Source organism: Aptenodytes patagonicus, chromosome 6 (assembly GCF_965638725.1).
Source record: "Aptenodytes patagonicus chromosome 6, bAptPat1.pri.cur, whole genome shotgun sequence".
Taxonomy (NCBI): domain Eukaryota; kingdom Metazoa; phylum Chordata; class Aves; order Sphenisciformes; family Spheniscidae; genus Aptenodytes; species Aptenodytes patagonicus.
Window position 1 is genome coordinate 23,548,102 of NC_134954.1, and position 17,938 is coordinate 23,566,039.

At 41.0% G+C, this 17,938-nt stretch overlaps 1 protein-coding gene across 1 annotated transcript in view; it reads left to right on the plus strand.

The window, feature by feature from the left end:
- The first annotated feature begins 871 nt into the window (after nt 1–871).
- Nucleotides 872–17,938, plus strand: part of GPR149 (G protein-coupled receptor 149) — a 28,734-nt gene continuing 11,667 nt past the window's right edge. The window contains exons 1-3 of the mRNA XM_076340680.1: nt 872–2,096; nt 3,136–3,328; nt 6,236–6,702. Coding sequence (XP_076196795.1) covers nt 1,128–2,096; nt 3,136–3,328; nt 6,236–6,702 — 1,629 coding nt within the window. The 5' untranslated portion in view covers nt 872–1,127. The remainder of the gene's footprint in view (nt 2,097–3,135; nt 3,329–6,235; nt 6,703–17,938) is intronic.

Sequence of the window (17,938 nt, forward strand, 5' to 3'; positions counted from 1 at the left end):
CATCTGAGTGTTGGAAATTTTGTCAGCTTATAAGTTTTGCCAGTATTGCACCTTCTCAAGAGAAAACTTTCATAACGTGCCAGAATGCACTTGGCTGTGATTCTATCCCTGTATTCAGCTAGAGCAGACAGTCAGCATTTGATGCGGCTCAGATTTGAATCATGCAGGGAATGAAAGTTTTATAAACCCCAAACTGAGTTGAGATACTGCATAGGCAGGCAACACCTGGCTAACATGTATGGCAGTTATCTGTCATTAATGAAAGGTTGTCACTAAGTAACTATACGGTTAGCATCCATGTGCAGTGTGTGCACATACACAGGCACGCTTGCAGTGGGAGTAAGAGTACAGAAAGGCAGAGCAGACACACCCCTTCTGTTTCATCTTCATAAAAGGCTCCTGCGGCTTTTCCGCTTGCTAAGCTTGGAGTGTAGAAGTGCAAAAGAATAAAAGCAGCACTCTAGCTCCTGATGCACAGCCCCAGAGCAGCCATGGGCTTTACGGGAATGACATTTACGGCTGACATCAGATCTGAGTATTTGCATTGGATTTCAGTGTCAGCATCGGAGGTGTGGCTTAGCAGGGACACTGTTTCAGTCTTCTGATCCAGCTAAGAGGCAGCTCTATCTGAGAAGATACTCACTCCCCTCGGCTCTGCTATCCTGCTTGCATCTGACTCCTCCCTCCTGCAGCTCAGAACAGCGCAGGGTGAATCCAACAGCCTCTCATTTCTACTATGTTTCTCCCTGAGCTACTAGAGCTTGAACATACCTGATATTCTGCCTTCGTTTCAACTGAACTCGTGAGTAAGGCACATTGCCTGATATCTGTCAAAAGTGAATGGCATGTTATTACCTGAAGAGCCTGAATCTTCCAGTACTGAAAGGATTATGAAGAATTGCATTTTTCTCAGCATCTTTGATACTTCATTGTTGCCTGATTTTTTGAGAGCATGAGTTGTTCTGTTTATCAAGGGTGCTTTCACCTGAATATTTCTTCATTGGATGCCACAAAAGAGAGTCTAGGAAAACAAAGAAACTTGTGATGTGGAGCTAACAGTTCTGGTTTCAGATAGTGAAAACTTGCAGAGTCAGTGAGAAGGCAAAGAAAAAAAATTGCCAAGGACAATGTCGGTAACGCCTAGTAACTTGTCTCTCAATGGGACGAGCTTTTTCGCTGAAAATCATAGCATTATGGATAAGCCTAGTGAGCAGAAAACTTTGAATGTCTTTCTATTCTGCCTGACTTTTATCATTGCATTCACAGCACTCCTGGGCAGCATTTATTCACTAGTTTCCCTGCTGAAAATGCAAAACAAAACCACGGTTTCAATGATTGTGACCTCTTTGTCAATAGATGATTTGATCAGCATTGTGCCAGTGGTTATTTTCATGCTCACCCAGTGGTCAAGTGATGTCCTCCCCCAGCCTCTGTGCACCACCTCAGCACTAATATATTTATTCCAGGGCATTTCTAGCAACCTGAAAGGGTCTCTTATAGTTTCTTACAACTTCTACACCATCAACAAAACTGAGACAATGAGCTGCAGCACTTCCAAGCGACGAGTGAGCATGGTATGGGCCATTCTTACCATTTGGATTGTCAGTTTGCTGATCTGCATTTTGCCTCTCTGTGGTTGGGGCAAGTACATCCCCACCTCCTGGGGTTGCTTCACTGACTGTGCCAGTTCCTACATCTTGTTTTTATTTATTGTCTACTCACTGTGCTTTTGCCTCCTCACAGTGCTGTCTGTTCCTCTAACTTACCAGCTGTTGTGCTCAGATGGGCAACAGCTATTGCACATTGATTACCAGAAAATCTCTCGAGGCTACATCACCCCTGGGACACCTGCAGGCTGCAGTACTGCCACCCCATCTCTGTCACCGGTGGATCCTGTGGATAAAACCCTGAAGCATTTCCAAAACGCATGTCCAAGCTCAGAGACAGTTTTTAGGAAAGGTGTGGCTGAGAGTAGTGTACTCGAGCCCCGTTGCATGAACGGCATACAGAGCAGGAGCATCACGGTGGGCTTCGCCCAGAAACGATTCTCACTGATTCTTGCATTGACAAAAGTCATTCTCTGGCTTCCAATGATGGTAAATCGTCAGATTGCTTTACTTTCTAATGTTTACTTACATTTAAATGGGATGTGAGTTGGTGTGCCATGTATTGAAACAGATGGACAGCAGCCGTTGCAATTGTTCCTTATAGTATAGTTTGAGCCAGCAAAAGTCCTTTTAAGCAGGTCTGTGTCACTACATGAATTTAACTGGCTTTCAGCAGATTTGGCAGAGCCTGATTCATCAGTATGTTACTCTATCATCACATCATTTGTATCACCTGAATACAGGGATTAATAAGGTCCACCCTTTTGTATTGCCAGCTCTCTGACAAGCGTTTATTCAGCATTATGGGGTCTGTGAATTGTACTAAGCTAGCTCTTCTGCCTCTCCTCACAGCTGTGAGTCACGTCCTTTGCCAGACTGGTTAAAAAAATAGGAATTTGTTAGAAAAATGAGGTTTGCTTGCATCTTTGTAATCTCTGTAGCATTGGGGGGGTGGGGTGGGTGGTAGGGAGTGCTGTCCATATGCATGCACTAATATATTTGGCAACAGGTACATTCATGTATAATTAGAAAGGAGTCCGTTGAGAACACGGAACACGGGTCGGGGCAGTGTTATCCCTGTCCCTGGGTTGTGTATAGACTCAGCACCTGAGCTTCTCTCAGCGGAAAGGGAGCATTACAGAGCATCTGCAGTGCAGCCCTGTGTGGTGCTAAGTTGTCTCTCTTGTTCCCCATCAGGAGTTGGGGTTCCTCAGTACCATGCAGGAGGGACTGAGCTAGCAGTCTCTTCTAAGTTGCTTGGATTGTGAGTTGCTTGTTTTAATAGTGTTCAGGCATCTATATTTAGCTTAAGCAAGGGTTTTTCTGAGAAATGCAGAATGAGGAGGAGAGCCTCTGTCAGTGTGTTTTCTCCACTTTCTGTTAGGAACAAAATTGTTAGGCTCAGCAAACATTAATGACAGCCTGTGTCTTTTACTTGTGTCATATTCATAGTGAGATGTTCTGTTTATTCCTGGAAGTATCTCATGTGCCTGAAGCAATTTAAATTTTGAAATGCTCTGCCTTTCAGATACAAATGGTTGTCCAGCACATCATTGGTTTTCAAAGCCTTTCATTTGAGACACTTAGCTTCCTGCTGACTTTGCTGGCTGCCACAGTCACCCCAGTATTTGTCCTGTCAGAACACTGGATTCACCTGCCCTGTGGCTGCATCATTAATTGCAGGAGGAATTCATATGCAGTGTCTTCAGAAGAACTCAAAAGTAAGTATGGAAGGGTGATGCATAGCTGGAATGTATCTTGTAATAAAAAGGATAGGAAGTTAGTGTCAGTAACGGTACTTTGTACTTCTTCAAATCATTTGCCTGAATTATATAGACATTATTTAGAACAGTAAATGGGACTGATAACATTCATGCAAGACAGCTGGACGGAAATAGTGGATACTGAGATACAGAAGCTTTGCTGATTTTCCCAGGTCACTGTCGGATCTTTTAGCAGAGTCCAATGGACTCTGAATCCTAGTTTCGCTCTCTTCTCCTTCCCTGGGAGAAATGTATCTGCCAAAATCTGACGTTTACTAATCAAATACATGGACTATGCTAAATATGTTTAATGGGGGGGGGGGGGAGGGAAACATGCTAATTGTGAGCAAATTCTAAAAAGGAGAGGAGCTTTTGTTTGTACACCTGCGCTGTAACTACTAACCAGAAATCACAGCAACACCAATAAGTGAATAGCAAAGGATGTGATTTATGGGAGGGGCTTGTATCTCAGTGTATTCATGCCACTTGTTGAAAGCTAAGGAACTCCTACACAGTTTTTGCCTAAAAATATTTCCCTCCATGTTTATAAAGTTTACCTTGGTGTAACAGAGGATGTCAGACCTTCACTGGTAACCTTCTTGGAATCTTCTAAAGCCCTGTTTTTCTCTGGGCCTCCGTGTAAAACCAGCTGGAGGAATCCCTGCACACGCTGACTGCCAGAGCCTGTCTCCTGCAGTTACATGACTTTTGTTCTTTTCATAAAGAACTCGATAATGCGGTAATATTCAGTCAGAGAAACAGAAGACAAAGAAATACAGCTATCACTCCATGAACTTATCTCTAGTGAAAAACACATTTAGGCTTCTGCGAACATGAATAACATTGTCATATTTGTGGCTAAAAGACTGCATAATGCTTTCCTGTAAATTTCCTGGCCACAGTTACTTACAAAATACCTGAAGCTCCAATGTTCATGTATCTGCACAGAGGGATTGCGTTTTGAATTACAAATGAAAATATGTTTCCAGTATTCTTCTGAGAGAAGTATTTGTTATTAAAATGTTTTATTGAAGCTTATTATACTTACTAATAAAAGTTCAGTATCTTTATTAGCGATTAATTTACATTCATTACACACAAATGTATGCATATATGTTCATACATGTTTGCTTTCTGGGACAAGCGAAACTGTACCAACTTAAGAAATTCAGCTGTTCAACGGTAGGTAATTATGGAAAGTTTGAAGGATATAAATCTGCCTCAGGATATTAAATACATCTGTATCTGTTAGATCTCTGTTAACATATGATAAATATGTTCTGGTAAAAATACCAGTATGGAAGCCTACAAGGAGGGAAGATAGAGCAATAGGTGATTTTTTTGGTTTATGATCATAATTATTATCAAGAATAACTTTAACAGAAAAATAATTTCAATTTCTGATTTATAATGCTGCAATTATATTAGTATATAAAAATGATAGATTTATGCATTAATCTTTCAGAAGTGAGAGTTACAGTGCTAGAGTTTGATACAGTTGTCCCTTGAGGCCTTGTCCAAGGGGAATTGAAAGTGCTGGTAAGTTTTATTTAGAAAGTTAGAATTAGAATAGTTCAGTTGGAAGAGACCTAAAAGGATCATCTAGTCCAACTGCAAAAGTTAAGAGCTAAATACTTCTGAGGATCTGGGTGTTGTTTCCCATTCTCTGACATCAGTGGGTGAATTCCTGACATTCACTGCATGTTTAAGGAGAAAGAAAGCTCCTGAATACTAGACAAAAAGCCATTCTCATTCATGGCTTTCACTTGCTTTGAACACGTTCTCCAAGTGCAGAATGGCTTGTGCTGCGACTGATGCGTTTTAACCGCTTTCCCAGAGAGGATGACTACAGTTCATCAAGAAGGCAGTTTATTTCAGATGTATTTAATAATGCTATTTAGAGAGATAAATGTACAACAGATGGAAAAGTAACAATTATAAAATTATTTTAAATAAATCTGTAAATTTTAGATATTTGTACTAAAGATTATTCTCAAGTTTTAATGCAATGACTGCTAAGGTCAGAATTTCACCCGTAATTATATATGATCTAGTAAGCACACAAACTGTTGAGTAGAAATAGAGGTTGTATAAATGTATCCTCATACCTTTTATTTTATAAATTAGCATGAAAGGTTTGGTGGGAAGATGATTTCATTAGTTTAATAAAAGGCACTTCTTTAGTTACTACATAATGTAAGATGAAAAGGGGGAGGATGAAGAATCTCAAGTGATTTGTGTTAGAAAGGAGGAAGAATGAAAGGATATAAATAATGATTGAGAATTTTTATTTAATTGTTCAATTACTGTGTAAGATCAGTTGGAGCACTGAATTTAGAATGGAGAATATACAAAAATTTCATTGTGTAAATACTTCAAATATTTAATTTTTATTGTAGAATTCTGTTTTTCTTGCTTGACTATTGATATTGAAGGTTAGTTATAGATTCTCAGAAATGTTTTATCATTTTGTACAATTTTTCACCTTTAGGAATATAGCTGAAACAGGCTGTGAAAAAGAAAGTATTACAAAATTTAAGTATTTTCTTCTTGTGTGTATCCCATAAAACATCATCTATTGTGTGTTTTTGAAAATGGCAGATAATCTACCAGTTTCTGGGAATCCGTTAACTTTGGAATGTATAATTTCTGAATTCATTAAGAAGGCAGTATAATAACATACTATCTGAGAAGTCTTTCTTCTCAACAATTCATTCTTTTTATGGGTAGAAAATTGTCTGTTTCTAGCAGTAGTTAAATAATTTATTCTATGTTTTAGAATGTCATTTTCATTGTGTATGTAATCTCAGTTTTCTTCTTGGTTTTGACTCTCTTTAATATGACATTTCCTCCCTTTCTGTTCAGCCAAACGTAGGGGTTTTGAATTCAACCTGTCGTTCCAGCAAGGTTATGGAATCTACAAAATATCCCATGAAAACCACCACCACCACCACCACCACGATGGTGCTGGCAAATCTCCGTCCTATCACAACCTGGTGAGCTACGACTGCGGTAACTCGAAAGAACCTCGGAGAGGAAGCGGCGATCCCCCCCGCTCTGGGAAGGCGGGGTTCAGCACCGCGGCCCTGGCGGACAGCTCCCGGGACGCCCCGGAGGAACCCGGGGCCGGGCGAGACACGGGCAAGGAGAGCAGCACCGACCGCCTCCTTCCTGACAAACTGGGAACCTTTAAAAGAGAAGAGGTCAGAAATTTTGATAAGTCGACTTTTTCTGAAGGACCAGAAAGGAGGTTGTCTCATGAGGAAAGCCATAAACCTGAACTCACAGATTGGGAATGGTGCAGGAGTAAGTCAGAGAGGACCCCTCGGCAGGTAAAATATGAATTTGCCCTTATTTTTTTTCTGATCATAAGAATTACCTTACAAAAATAAGAATAATTTTTACTTGCATTGAAATTACTATTAGTCCTATTGGTAGTGTAGTTACTTTTAGTAAAAACCATACCTAGCATTGTATATTTTAGTAACCACATACCTATTTGCAGATTCTGATCCTGCAATAATTTCTCACTTGTATTCTTAATCATGGGGGGTTTATTATTATTTATTTATTTATTATGATTTTGTGTGCACCTGCATGATCTGTATGTGGTAAGAATTCAGTATGAATTATGTTAATTCATCTTAACGAATAGGAATTTTCTCTCCAAAAGACTCAAATATTGCATTTTCAAGAGTATTTCCAAGCATCTGGTGACTTTTTTTGTCATGCTTACATTTTGGGTAGGGGAAAATAGAGAACTGCAAAACCAAACATGAATGGTAAATCCACAGATAAATGCAGATTTTAATCTGGGCACAAAGATTCCTATTAGATTCAAACAAAAAGATTCCAAATATTATATTGTTCATCCCTTTCCTTTAGACTGTGGACAGTTATTGGGAAGAAGAAATTCTGAAAAATTTATTAGTTTTCAGGAGCTCAGAGAAAAGTGAAGGTGGAGTCTTAATACATTAGCACTTGAAATTGAAAGACTTGTTAAAGGTGTCTGTAACCTCAGCTTATGTAGTTCTTTGCACAGAGGTTCTGATTCTGCTCTGTCACATTTGCTGTGCACTGTATTGAATCTAACAGAGCTTTTCACAGCTTGGGAGAGGAGGTATATCAAAACCCATAGCCTTTAAGGACATACTGTCTAAAATTAATAGAGAGCACTCCAATCTTGCTATGTGACTATTTCACCTAAAGGTGTGGACTGTTGAATGTACCACCATTGCCACAAAAGTTGGGGTTAGCTTTCACTTATCAGATTGCAGGCTTATGGTCTGTTCCAAGTGCAGTCTTCATTTGCCTGTTCCTTGCCATGCTGATAGTGGCATATCAAGAACAGCAGGATCACAGATTTCCTCAGCTTCGAGGCATTTTGGTTCTGCCATGACAAACCTTATTGTTAGTACCCATACTGGGAGGGTCTGCACTGACTTCTGACTAGAGTTGGGTCCAACACTAAAGAAGAGCTGTGAGAGAGAATTGCCCAAAACTGCCATTTGCAGACTGGCAGACTGAAATTGGATCCAGCAAAAGGACAGCTGTTGTCTCATGTAAGAATGTGGTCTTAAAGGAGAACTGCCAAGCTTTACTTTTATTTTCTATAATCAGTGTTTGTTTAAGGGGCAGAATGTCACAACAACTACTGCAGGTTGAATGCTCTTAATGAAAGAAGGGTAAGATTGTTAGCCATTCCTTGTCAACTGTCTGTTAAGCAGGCAATGAGTGTGAGGATTTTCTGTCTCCTAAAAACTCATGTTTATGAACCAAAGGCCAAACACTGACATGAGGCACCAGGCGAGCCTGCAGTGTGATATCTGTAGTGGAAATTGAAATCAGCAACAGCTGTTTATCACTGTGGAATTTACATGCTGCTTTCGTCACATACTGGACTCTAAAAAGCATCTCAGAGTGGCCTAAGGAGTGAAAAGAGGTAATACTGTATCGTGCAGTTATCTGCTCCTTCGGCGTGCACCTTTCCCATGCTATGGCATGGCTCCAGTACACAATTTTGGTCTGCATAAATAGTGTATATGATGGTCTTCTGGCCCATTTTCAAGATAAACCAGGGCAGTTCTGTGTACATATAAGTACAGTTTTCATGTTTTATGTGGGACATGGTCACAGGTTCATATTGCTGCTGTAAATTGACTCTGAGACAACTTAAAATGTCAGTTCTGCCTGCTCACCTTTGGAAGTTTCCCTTGGTGGAATCTAAAAGGAGCCGATACCAGCTTTCAATTTATCATGCATGAGCAACCAGGAAACACATGCAAAAGGACTAAACCAAAGAACATTGAAGTATTTTTTAAAAATATTTTATTACTATTTGAGTAATAAATAGTAATACTATTTGAGGTTGAGTTTTCATTTTATTTTATTAAATTTCAGGAGCTTTTGTAGTATGTGGCAAAATTACAGCTTTTCTTCTGCTATATTTGCACAGTGAGAAGTTCATATTGGCCATAGGAAAAGCATACCTTCAGTTTTTCTCTAGGATTGTGACACTGAGAGAAAGCAAGAGTGTGTATCTCTTTTCTGAGGAATGAACACAAACTTAATTGAAAACTTATAAAATCATCCTCCTGAGTATTTATTTGGGGAAAGCTGTTTTGTGTGTTGTGTGGAAGCAGTTATTCTCCCACTGTCCTTCAGTTGTCACACAAACTAAAGTATCAGTTGCCTGTCAAAGGGGTTTAAGTGTCTCCATTGAAATAAGCAGAAGTCTCTGTAGATCTGAGAAACATGTTTCCAGGTGTAGTTGCATGTTTATGCCCTATTCAAGGACAATGGAAGATGGTCAATAACTTTCCTGGGAGGCTTAGTTTTTCCCAAGCTATCCTGCCAATGTTTGGAAGGGGGAATTTGCATTAAGGAAGTTGAATTTTAAGGTCCGAATTGTGGGGGAGGACTTGACCTTGCCTGAGCTATGAGAACCCTGTCTTCTGGAGCGCGTGCTGACTGGGCTAGGTGAGACTGTCATGCTTTTGTAGCATTTCCTGCAGAACCGTGGCTTCTGTTAATCTTTCCAAAGTGTAACTCCAGTGAACTCCACAGTCAGTACAGTATCTCCTTGTTTATTTGAATTCTGATACATGCTGATGCCTAAACCCCAGTCCTTCCTCCCACTGCAACCCCGAGGTGATACAGGAGGCAGGAATTTGGGGCATGATGAAGTCAGAATCCAAAGCCAGTCTGCCTGGCTGAGTGTTAACTAAACTGTGAGGGTTTGAGTGTGCAATGTGGAATTCAGTAGACATTTGGCATTACAATTGGTGGAAGTGGGGTAAAAGCCTCTGTGAAGTTCACAAGACGGGAGCTGCAGAAGGCTTTAGGTTGGAAAGGACCTCTGGAAGTCACCTAATCCAACCTCCTGCTCCAAGCAGGGCTGACTTCAAAGCTAGATCAACTTGCTCTGGACCTTTGGCACATACATAGGTAAGATGTAGAAGATTTATTTTCTATCTAAATAAGGGAATCCCCTCTCCCTCTGATAAACACAATTTTATAAATTGAGTCAAAGTAGGAACTTATTTGATGTTTCAGATTTGATTGATCATCCCTTTCATGAAAAAGCAAATGTTCACTCTGTTGCAGTGTGCAGTGATGAACTGCTGTGTTTGTGGGCAAAAGTAAACGATGACTCAGCCTGGTTTTAATCTGCTAGTTCTTGCTAACACCTTGTATGCCAGGTATAGTTTGGTTAATAAAGTCAGTATATCACTAGGTTCATCATTAACTGTGGCTCTCCTTGCAGTAGTTTCCAGACAGTGTTTAAAAAAATAATTTAAAAAATTCCTTTTCCCATCTCCTGTGGCTGCCATTTCAAATTGCTAGACCTATGACTTCCATTACAGCAGGTACGAATGTCTCTTTGTGAAGCAGCTGGCAATGACTTCATGTGGATGGCTTTATTTGCCCTGGGGCTTTATATGTCACTTTTGGACATACTTCTTCGCTACTTGTATTACAAGGAAGCCCAATTCATCCTTTTCTGACTTTTTCCAAGTTATAACCCAGTGTGCAGTTGCCAGGCATTAACGCTCCTATGGTCTAAAAGTTCAAGGCTTCTAAGTTACAGATCTCAGTGTTTCTGACATTCAACATGAGCTACCAGAGCTTCACTGCGCTGACATTTGCTTTGCTGCTGAAAAAGGGCAGAATATGAAACTCCAGCAAGCATTGTAAAAATAACTTCAATGCATTTCTCAGATGTTTGTTGGATGAAAGATTGATTTGGGCCAAACATTAAATAAGTTGAAAGCCACCCTTTTTATTTATTCTGTCTGGAAGTCCCTAAGTATCTAAACAAAGTCACTTTATCTTCATCACTCTCCATTTCTCACCTTTGTTAAAAAAGAAGTTTTTCCCTAGCATTTATTGGCCATGTACTTCTGCTTAAGTTGTCAATTAAGCTATCCAACTGGGGAGAAGACACCAAACCTTACAAAGAAATGGATGATTATCCTAATAGGATAAAAGTTCCTCATCTTCAGTACTTTCAGACTATAAGTGCTTTATCACAGAAAAAAATATAGATGTTCTTATTAAAGTACTTCCAGCTTTCTTTTCAATAAGCAGAACTTGTAATAACTTACAGTAGGAGCAAGAATAGCAATTACACGTGGATTTTCAGCTTAGCTGTTAAGTGATGTGGTAAATGTGTCCTTACATGCTGAATTTCCCCATAGCAAAGGGCATAGATGCTTAGCATGAGAACTTGAGAAAAACAATCTCAGTCCTTCTGCACATACTTGTTGAAAAATGGACAGTGAGTTGTCTTACAGAAAATTAGAATGCATTTTTCTCACATTAAAATTCTTTATAATTTTTGTTGTACTACCTGGTTTGAAAGCTTTTGAAATTAAGAGCTCCCATGATAGCCCTGAGAGCAGCTGGGTCAGGGTGCTCCATTTCCCTGATGCTGTTATTGGGGTTCCCCCTCCTGTCATTGTGCCTCTGTGCTCCTTTATGTTCAAGGAGAGAATCTTTTACTCACACAACCAAACTATTTGCAGTTCTGCAGCAAAATGGAGAGCATTGCAGTAATCAAATCTAGAAAATACCATGCTGATTGAAGTTACAGTTGGGAGAACTACAGTCAACTTCAGCCAGGTATTGAAGAAATCACTGTGAGAGTTGCTGCTGCTGAATGAGTAATATGTGCATTGCTGTAGCAATTGTCAGGGCCAAAAAGGTGCAATAGTCCCATCCTGATCTCCAAACAGCAGCTAGCCAGGCACACAGATTTTTCACAGAGGACAAGTATTTCTTACCAGCAGGACAAGTAAATCCTTTACAATATAAAGGGTATAATACATTGATTTTGCTGTGCAAGTGAAGCACAAAGTAACTGCCTCAGTCTTCGCCTGCTGCTGGCCACGGCATTTTCCTGTACTGCTCAGGTCAGCAGAAATGAGCTGGGTGTCACCAGCTTTCTAAGGGCTTGTTGTCATGCCTTTTTATTAATCCTTCTCATAGCCACTTTGCAGATTGAACAGGAGAGGAGAGAGAAAAGGGGGATGAGATTTAGTGTGCAAATAAAAGCAGGCTTGAACAAGCATCGTTTCATGAAAGAATAATTGTCCAAAGTTTCTCTAAGAAAGCTCAGGAAGAAAAGAAGCGACATACTGGAGAACAGTCCAGTCTGAGCGTGCTGTGGTCCAGAAACAAACCCAGTGCACATCCTGCTCAGGGTACCTGTGGCAGCAGTTTTATCCTTTACAAGATACCTGCTACTTCAGCCCTTCAAATGGTACAAGTTACCTGGGACACAGCCTGGTTTGAGGAAGCTGTTGGCACAAGTGGCAGTGACAAGAATCAGAGCGGGCTGTGCAGAATGGTCTGATCAACATTTCAGTAGAGGGATGGGTATGAGGGGAAAAGAAAGGCAAGGAGGGCTTCTCCCACAAAAGAGAACACATCCATGCTCATGTTTTGTTTGAGGGACCTGTCCGAAACACACATGTGTCGCTCTGTTATTTTAAAAAAACCCATGAAATCATTAAAAGGTAAACTGTTAACATGAAATAAATTCTGCTTTCTCTGTAGACCCTGTTATTTAGTGTTGCTTATGTAAGGAAACATAATTAGTGTGTATACTTCTGCCACAGATCACCTTAAGGCCATGTTGAATTCCAGAGTTCATAGCAGTGAGTGAGATTTTTACTGGCGCTGATTTATAAAACTGACATTGTTTAAAGAAATTTGTGTGTGTGTGTGCATGCGCATATTGATTTATATTAAGCTGGTTAATTAGTTATGCTATTTTTGTAGGTATATTTAATGATCTGGAGGTAGAAATACATTAATCTGGTAACATTAAAATGATGATGCTACTCGGGAGACGCAATGCAGCTGCGTTCCATGCGGTGCGCTTGGTCGGCACATTGCTTCTGAGAGGGTAGCAGGGACTGCACCAGCTCTCTGTTGCCTTGCAAGTTGTGTTACCAGAGAACTGGTGACAAGGTCTTGCAGCGGTTAGTTTTGTGCTTCTGTTTACTCAGAACTGGGGTAAAAACAGAGAAAAGCAGGATGGGAAAGAGAAAGTTCAGTCACATGCGTGAATGTAGTTTAGAGTGAAAGGGCTTTATGTCTGCTCCGACAAAAACCACTCTCCAAAGCCACTGAAATAGTGCTGGTCAAATGCAATACAATTCAAGAAAGAGCCATCTTTTTTTTAGCCTTTTTTGAGGAATGTCTAATTTACTATATACCATTATTTTTGGGTTTTTTTAGCGTTCACTAATTTATTCCAGTTCCTCACCCAGTCTTGTGCTATTAGCCAGTTCTAGTGACTGTACAGCGGCTGCTCTTCAAGCTTTTAACAGACCACAAAAAAGTTACCGCAAGAGAAGGGCATGAAGCATTCTGTTTTTCATTCCAGAAAGATCCATATGTGCAGACTGTGTTTTCCCTTCTACTTACCAACAAAACCTCTGATTATTTTGCAATGCATCTGTTATAAGCTCTGCCTGTACTGGCAGTACTTTAAAGTTCTCTGCAGTCTTTTGCAGGCTGCCATCAAAAAGAATTGACCTAATCTCATGGAAATTAGTTGATCCCTTGCCTGATCATAGACACTGCTGCTCTCACTGAGAGTTGATCCTAGTTCTGGTCTTAAAAAAAATCGGGTTACATTAGGAGTTGATGTAATGGGTTGAGTTCCACAGGCAGCTCCTCTACCCCTGCGGCTTTATGCTGCTGACAATCTACTGGTTTCTTCTGAAACCGAGAGGTATGTAATACAAACACTGTGAGATACTAAAACTGGAGGTCTAGGCTCATGGAACTGTGGTGCCTCTAATACGTTCCCTCTGCCAGGGAGGAAAACAATGTGTGAAGTAGCAGGCACTCTGCAGTGCCCAGTTCTTCTCTTCCCTGCTCATTAATCTGCTGGCTCCCGTGCTGGGATGGCCCAGGGGAACGAGCCCCGGGTTGAGCTGGAGATGGGAGTCAGCTTGCTCAGCCAGTACTGAATCCTCTTGAGAATATAGAGGGAAAGTGGAATTTAGCTCTGTCCTGCACATCATCTGGATAAACTCTACTGAGCTTCCCACAAGTCAAGTTGGGGCAAAATACACACATAGCCCAGTGGTACTACAAGCTGCTGCTGGCTGCAATCTCCGGTTACGGCATAGTTACAATATCTAGCAAAACTAAAGTTTGATATGACCCTGAATGACAGCAGATCCTTTGCCTGCCAGTTGCCTGGTTAGAGACAGTTTTGTCTTTGCTTTCTGGAAGGAGCCCGCACCAATGCCACAAAAAGCCCATAGAGATGCAATGTTTGCTTGTTACTTTTTTTGTTGTGTGAGCTGGCAGTCCATTGGGTGGAGTAGGAAGAAATGTCTGATCAGATGAGGCTGAGCCTGGGGCAGAGTTTGGGAGTTTCCCTGCCAGGATTTCAGTGCTGGAGCTGAAGGGCAGCCGGAGCTGGGATGGGGATGGGGTGGGGGCAGTGGGGGCTGGTAAAGCCTTTCTGTGCTATAGGAGAGAAGACACATACAAGAGGAGGTGCTAGGAAGGAAAGAGAAGATACAGCTGCTCTCTTAGGCTACTGCAGTAAATCCATCCTTGGAACTCCTTTTATAAATGCTTTTATCCGTACTATATCACAGTCCTAAAGAAATACAACAATTTCCTTGGCTTGTGTTTGGCCTTTCTTCTAGTTTTCTTTTATTTTCATAGCCAGAGCCTGATACATTGCTCCACTGTAGAAGTACTGCAAGTAGCAGTACATTTGTTTCAGCAGAACAAAACCTGATGGTAGCTGAAGGGGGACATCACAACGTGGCTCCCTGTGACTAAGAAGCAAGTGGAAGGAGCAACATGGTATAATAAGTGTAAAGCACATTAATGAGGACATATATTTCTTTAATACTGGTTTACATATTATAAGACTTTGGATTGACGTACTTTCCTGCATGTCAGTATATGAAGAGGTGAAAAATGTCACCTATTCCACCCCTCCCCCAAGCTCCTTCCTACCATGTCATTTCCACTTTTTTCTTTCTTTCTTTAGCACTTTCCAGTAAATTTACTCAGCCCTTTCACCTAAAAGCTGTGGGTTTGCGTCTGTTTCAACGCAGGGAAAATGAGCGCAAAAATAAAGCTTCCATAAATCTTGTTTTGCTGCAAAGCTAGCACATGGTGGTGGCTGTGCTGATGAAATGAAGGCAGAGGTGGGAATACTGGGTGCAGTGCTGTGTACTAAATCGCAGTGTTTACAGGCAAAAATATCCTCTTGGGCTGCATCCTGAGGGCAGGGATATAGCTGTGTTTTTCCCATTAACACTAATGGAAGTCAAGAGGCTGAACCACATGCCGTGCCCTGGAAATGTGTCCCCTTATGTTTCTGTCCTACAAACCCATCTTGTACGTTTCCTCCCAGCTCTGCTTCTATAGCAGGCGGTGTTCAGAGGTGTTAAATAGTTATAGTCATCGTGCTGATGGTCATATGTGCTATTCACTTGGTTATAAAGAAATGTTAAATTTCCTATTTTGCTACCCCCAAACTTACAGTGTATGTTGGGCAGATTGGCCCAGTGTGCATACCACTTCTTAATAGCAAACAAAAAACCCCTGAGGGAAAGGACTTGCTGAAATCTTACTGAATGTTGGGTGATGATTTCCATCTCGTTTGAAGGTGGTTTGCACTGCTAAGTAAGGGTAAGGATCCAGTGAAAGGCTTTGCATCTCTGATGAAAAATTAGCAGAGTAAGGAGCTAGGACTGCTGGTCTCCTCTCAGTGTTAGGTCAGGTAGAGTTGGAAATAGTGTCTGGTGTTCTGGTGTGACCGAACCATTCAGTTGCACTGTGATTAAAAATTAAAATGTGAAAACCTCTGTGCTTGGCTAAAACCTGGTCAGCCACCTTGACAAAAGATAATTAGTTTCAGCTGAATGGAAATTGGCCAGCATTGAGGACTCTGCGGTTTGAACTTTAAACCCTGCCAGTAACACCTGCACTGGATCCTTGTGAATGTGACTTTGTCTTTGCTGATTTTAAAGTTATGTGATTTGCAAAGTGAGATAAAAGCATAAGGATTTCATAGTTAAACACACAATCCTGCAGTTACTGTAGAGGTGGTCCTCATTGACAGCCTCTTCACACACTGTACGAGGGGTGAGAGTTGCAGCCTGACCTGCTGACTGCATGTCAGCAAGCAGAGGTGTGATATTGGAATAGTGTTAAAAAGTACAGCTCTCCCCAATAAACTAACCTCTTACCTCAGATAATAAACTGGGGTTGGCTTTGGAAATTGGAAGGTCAGAAGCAGATGTGGGTAGGTCACCTTCAGCAATTCCAACTTTATCAAAATGGAGAAAAAAATCCACCCACGTTTTACTAAAGTTTGTAAATAGCAAGGTTAGTCAACAGTGGGTCTGATCCAAAGCACCCCAAGTCCAAACATCCCAGCTTTTAGTCAGGTAAATATTCCATTATATTTAGTGGGGCTTTGTCACAGTCTGCATAAAGCTTTCATTTGAAAAACTTCTGGTATTTCGTATGTCTGATGCTAGCAGCCACTCCAGTACTTCAGAGGAAGGTAACTCTTAGCAGGACTGAATATTTTTCAGTGCTGTCTGCTGAGAGGAGGGATAGCGCATGCCAGCTGGCCTGCACTGCTCACTTGCCTGAAGTGGTTCAGGGAAACAAGGGATAAGAAGTCTCTCCCTACATTACTTTTTTTTCACCCTCTGAGCAACAAGTGATACGTGCAGAAGGCTGCCCATTTTAATTTGTATTATGAAAACAGTACTTTTTATTCTGTTACTTTCAGACCTTAGAGAAGCAGTGAGAAAGGTATCAATCACTTTGATTTAGCTTTTTCAAGAGTAGGGTGCCAGACAATATATGCCTTTGATTTTCTGTTGAAGCGATGTACTACTTGGAAAATGGCACTACCTTGGAGTGGTAGTAATGATGCCGTAGCTGGTTGTCTCCCCATCTTCTGTTCTGTGAGTAAAGAGTTACTCCATCAAAGTGATTTCTCTGGAATAAAAGTGGCATGAAAGGAGAATGAGGCACCAGGTTTTATTTAACACCTATGTAGGCTAGCTATAATTGAGAGGGAGAGAAAAAATAGTACTTGTCATTTCTAACTCTTGCTCAGCTGCATTTTTGAAAGATACCTTTAACACCTCATAAAATACCAGTGTATCTCCCTTTCCTAAAGAAATTGGGTGTAAATATGTCAAGTATTTTTTTGCCTATAGTTAAGTGCCTTCAGGCAACAGAAATCTCCCAGGCTTGCAATATGTTGTAGGCTTTCTGATTATATTTTTTCCTTGTCTTGATACCTCATCTATGGGTTGCCTCAAGCAAACTCTTTCAAGAGACTGTCTGTATAGACCCTATTTATGTGCCTTGCAAAGAGAAAGAGGGGGAGGCTCTAAATTATTTCACTTAGGAGGAGTCAGTGCTGTATTTCTGTATGTCTGCAGTTTTAAGGTTTTTTGGCAGTGATAAATACACAGGATCTTTCTCACTCCAGGAAAGTTGTAAACATTCCAGTAAACACCAGGCACAGCATAGAAGCTGAGTTACGAATGGACTGGAAGATTATATTTGCTTTCCACTGGCCTATACAACTGTACCCATGCTAATCTGCTGTGATGTTCTCGCCTGGTCTCTTCCTGCAGGTGGTGTTCCCTCGGCTGGAAAATCAATATAGCATTTCACCATCTTCTAACTTTGCTCCAAGTGGGACAAAGTGGTGCGGGCCTTGCGATGCTTGCTGACTCTCTGCCTGCAGTTAAATTCCAGTTGGGACTCTGTTGAATTGCACGAACAGGAGAAATATTGAGAGTAGAAACACTTGCCCGGGAGGGCAAGGCTGAATATAGGCAAGCTCCTATAGCACTTCCCTCATGCTGGCACCCCAGTGTGAAGCAGCTAGCTTCCTATGGCTGCTGTTTATTCTGTCTGGTTCAGATAAATAAGCAAGAGCTTTCAGATCTGTTGCTTAAACAGGTTTTTATGAATGCTAGATACAAGTATACATGCACGCATGGAACTAGAGAAAAGAAATAAAAAACTGGGCTGTGGAGAAGT